Source organism: Nematolebias whitei, chromosome 17 (genome assembly GCF_014905685.2).
Source record: "Nematolebias whitei isolate Nwh7 chromosome 17, NemWhi1, whole genome shotgun sequence".
Lineage (NCBI taxonomy): Eukaryota > Metazoa > Chordata > Actinopteri > Cyprinodontiformes > Rivulidae > Nematolebias > Nematolebias whitei.
The window spans coordinates 29,196,473-29,200,925 of NC_056514.1; the positions used below are offsets into that span (position 1 = coordinate 29,196,473).

At 40.2% G+C, this 4,453-nt stretch overlaps 2 protein-coding genes across 2 annotated transcripts; both read right to left on the minus strand.

Annotated features, from left to right (window-relative positions):
* Window positions 1–329: 329 nt before the first annotated feature.
* Window positions 330–2,287, minus strand: crygmx (crystallin, gamma MX). Its single transcript, XM_037691446.1, has 3 exons — window positions 2,255–2,287; window positions 828–1,070; window positions 330–654 (listed from the first exon to the last, which is right to left on the minus strand). Exons 1-3 carry the CDS (start codon window positions 2,261–2,263, stop codon window positions 379–381), a joined length of 528 nt encoding a protein of 175 aa, XP_037547374.1. The 5' UTR covers window positions 2,264–2,287; the 3' UTR covers window positions 330–378.
* A 374-nt stretch (window positions 2,288–2,661) lies between these two features.
* crygmxl2 (crystallin, gamma MX, like 2) lies at window positions 2,662–3,867 on the minus strand. Its single transcript, XM_037691447.1, has 3 exons — window positions 3,804–3,867; window positions 3,431–3,673; window positions 2,662–2,984 (listed from the first exon to the last, which is right to left on the minus strand). The coding sequence occupies exons 1-3, from the start codon at window positions 3,810–3,812 to the stop codon at window positions 2,709–2,711; spliced, it is 528 nt and encodes a 175-aa protein (XP_037547375.1). The 5' UTR covers window positions 3,813–3,867; the 3' UTR covers window positions 2,662–2,708.
* Between the last annotated feature and the right edge of the window lie 586 nt (window positions 3,868–4,453).

A 4,453-nucleotide genomic window follows, 5' to 3' on the forward strand; every position in this document is an offset into this window, starting at 1 on the left:
CACAACCCAACATCGGATAAAGACCAACCTCTGTACCGTATTTTTCTGACCATAAAGCACACCGGATTATAAGCCGTATTAAGCGAAACTAAAACATTTTGACAGATTTTCGAGCGCCGTGTACCGCATATAATCGGTTTGAGGTCAGTAAGCACAAACAGAATAAAAACATAAGGTGCACTATTGTTTTTTGAGAAAATTAAAGGATTTTAAGTGCACCTTATAGTCTGAAAAATACAGTAGTTAAAGTGTGGCTGCAGGTTTGGGCATCACAGCTTTGAGACGCTCAAACAAAGCTGTCAGGGAAACAAAAGAGTGGAGGTTTAAACTGTGGGGGTCAAAACGTTATTTTATTTATTTATTTTTTAAAGCTACAAATTACTTATTCTCTGTGACACGTCTCAGAGATCCGATGGTGGGGCTGTTGCTTCCCCACTCACTGTGCCGTCTGTATTCTCCGGGTTGCAGGAAGTACTGGCGTCCCCTGTAGTTGGGGTGCTCGTGCAGCATCCAGTAGCCCTCCATAACGTTGACGGAGGAGATGTCACGGGTGTGGAAACGCTCATGCAGATCCGGGCAGTCTTCATTTAACTCCATCGTCTGGCCCGCAAAGTCAGACCGCTCGAAAATCTTCATCCTATAGCTTCCATTGTACTACGTAAAAAATAAAACTAAAATGACTTTTATGCAAACATTTAAATACGTACAACTGTAGAGTTTGAATGAAAACAGCCAAAATGGTGCAAAAGGATCCTAAACTGTCAGCTTTACAAAAAAAAAAAAAAAAAAAAAACACGAGCAGGATACAACAATGTTTAAAAACTCACAGGGGGCACCATGCGGCAGGAGCGGATGCAGTCATTGAAGCCAGCCCAGTGCTGGTAGTCAGGATACTCCCCCTTGTGCAGCATGTACTGGTAGCCAGCATAATTGGACTTCTCATAGGCCACCCAGCAACCACTCTCAACTCTTATGGAGTTGCAGCGACTGAAGTAGTTTTGCATCTCAGGGCAGTCACTGCTGCACTCATGGTGACGACCCTGGAAGTTCCTGTCTTCATAGAAGATAATCTGCGTACGACAGATGGTTGGACATTCAAACTCGAGATGTTTATATGTCGTCACTGAGATCACACTAATCTGAAAAAACAACTCTATAATTCAGTTTTTTTTTCTTTCTAGGAACGTTTTTGATTTAATTAGTTAAAAAGAAATAAAAAAAAAATATTAAAAGTGTATAACACTTTTAAAAATGATGTGCCAGGGTTCACAAAGCTTGCTCTTAAATTGATGGTAGGGTTTCCCAGAAGGCAAGTTTCTAAATTAAATTCAGATCATTGCAGTTTAAACTGCTTCACAATGTCATACTTTAACAGCGAAGGAACACAATGACGGAGAAAAATCAGTAAAACAGAAGTTATATACAAAATATATTTAATATATTTTTATACTGAGATTAAAAATAGTTATTGCAATGCAGGCTCAATTTTAGGAAAAATAAAGTATGCATTTTGTATGCAAATTGAATATTTTGCTTGTTGCTTTGACTAACGTTTGTCATTTGGCTTTTTACATTTTTGTTAGTGTTCTTGACAAAAATATAATGCTTAAAATCTGGCTGATGTAGAAAACGTAACGTCTTTTTGCATATAAACTGTTCATGGCTTCATTAATTATTGGTTATTGACTATTTAATAATCCTTTATAAAAGTAGTCTTAATGTAAAGTGGTACACACATTTGTTTCTAATCTTTTGTTTTACATAATGTTTATTTTTATTTATTAAAACGTTAATTTCCATATTTTTAAGTTAATTTTATCCATATCAATGCAATATTCAACCTTTTATTTATACAGGTTAATCCAATTGAGCCCCGGGGACTCATTTTACAAGAGAGATCTGATTTCTTAACAACAGTGATGACAACAGTGACAACAATAGACAATCATAAAGGATGCGTACAAATTAAAAAAATAATTTTAACAAGTGAAAATAAAATGGTAATTAAAAGGATAATTAAAAGGAAAAGTAGCGAAAAACAGCTAGGTTGTAAGGTGGTATATTTAATATAATACTGATAGCTATACCGTAATAGCTATATATAATATTATAATATATAATTGCTATTGATCCATGGATTATTATTCCGCTGTTTGCCCGAGCAGTCCTTTTGTGCCATCATGTTTTTAAGTCATCATGTAAACCCACTTCACAAACATCAAATATCCATATAGATGTTAAAACTTGAGCTTACCTTGCCCATTGTACTTGTGTTAAGTTCAGACCAGACCACATGCAGGTCTGGACCAGGCCTCTTTATAGATCCTGCTGGGATCGGGGCTTTGTGAACACAAAACAAAGCTTTGTCGTGTCAGCAGAGTGCAGGACACTATAGGACGGGTGGCTGCTTTGTCTCTGTCAAAGCTCAGGCTGTCTATGGAAAACACTGTACAACTGCACTTTCTCTGAGGCCTTCAATAAGAGTTGCAACATCTGCCTTTATTGGCATGAAAGCCAGGAACTTGCTGGATGACTATGAAGACAAAGGCAGCAAAGAGAAAGTTAGTTTTCGTTGTGCTTTGTTTATATAAAGACATAAAAATTGTCTTTGTACCTCCGATATTGCATGGATTTGAACAAATAAGTCCACAACAGAAAGTGTTATTTTTTAAAAGACGTGTTTAATGTTCATTTGAGGCGTGATGAGTTTACATGGCAGTCCTCATCCTCCTGAAAGAGCCCACCATGGGGTTGTGGCAGCCCCAGTCTCCATAGGCCCGATACTCTCCGGGGCGCAGGAAAAACTGGCGCCCCCTGTAGTTGGGGTGCTCATAGAAAATCCAGTAGCCCTCCATGATGTTGCAGGAGTAAATGTCACGGAAATGGAAACGATCGTACACGTTGGGGCAGTCATCCATGAACTCCATCATGTGTCCCATCATGTTGGGCCTGTTGTAGATCCTCATCCTGTAGGATCCCCTGTACTGCAGGTGAAAGAAATCAGAACGTGATTATTATGCCACTTCAGTAGATGTGAACCCTGGAGAGAACTTTCTTCTCTGAGCTGATTCAACTTGCGCTGCTTGGCATCTTTTAGTAACTACCAATGAGAACAAGCAAGACCTCTTTAGCAGGATGACACAGATTTTTTTATAAACTGCCAAAAACACTCAGAGTGACAAACAGAATTAGAGTGATAGAACCAAATCTTTTGGGGGGGAAGTGGGTGCATGTCATAATCGATTAAACACATGACAGGGTCTCCTTTCGGGCCTTGAAGCCGAGACTTTTGTGATGTGACCTGTGTGAGTATCTGCAAGTTAAAACCTAATGATTGACATCTATTTCTAAAGCAACTTTTGATGTGCAAGGTGAATAGAGATGGGGGTTGGGGGGGAATCCCAATCCTTTGTCAATTTGATTGACTTACAGGCGAGAACATTTGGCACGAGCGGATGCAGTTGTTGAAGCCCATCCAGTGGTGGTAGTCGGGGTACTCGCCGGGGCCGAGGATGTACTGGTAGCCCATGTAGTGTGGCTTCTCGTAGGCCACCCAGTGACCGCCGCTGACCCGGATGGAGTTGCAGCAGTTGAAGTGCCTGAAGGTGTCCATGCAGTCACTGCTGCACTCCCAGTGGCGGCCCTGGAAGTTGGAGCCCTCGTAGAAGATGATCTTAAAGAGAAGAGAAGGAGAAGTGAGCAATATTTAAAGTTTCAGGCTGAGTTTTATTTAAAGACGTATATCGTAATGTCAAAAACGTGTTAGCAATCCAGTCATTGTCAAAGATGATTCGAGCTTGTACCTTCCCCATGGTCGTAGGCCTGTGGATGTTTGTGCACGGTAGCCGCTGACAAACGCACAGGTCCTTTTATACTGTCCTGCTGATGATGAGGCCTCTCGCACGTTAGGGTCTACTACTCTTTACCTTTTCAGATGCCGACCACTGTTTCCTTTGTCTGGCAGTTCATGGGTAACTTATCTCCAGTCTGCTAGAGTTTACCTATAGAATTACGCACCCCCCACCCCCACCAAATAAAATGAACAGCACACAACTGCTTTTCTGTGTTTGCATGACCCTTGTTGTGCCATGACCTTGTGATGCTGCCTTTTGAAAAGTTACACAAAGGCCCTTTGAGTATGTGGCCTCTCAGAAACAAAGCGCTTGAAGCATACAGTCGCTTAGGCCAGTTTGGGGACCCACTAACTAAATTAGTGGTTAAACCAGTTCATGATTTTCACTTTTGTTTTCCTTAGGTGAGAAAAGTTTGGCAGTTTGAAATACTGAGCTCTTTACTTAAAGGAATAGTTCTGTTTTCAGGAGAAGTTGTGTGGAAAGGTTATGAACAATTTCAATTTAGTTTATTTATATAGTGCCATATCACAACAAAGTTGTGTCAGGGCACTTTACAGGAACATTCATATATATAGAAAAGCCAATTAGTAAAGTTCTGT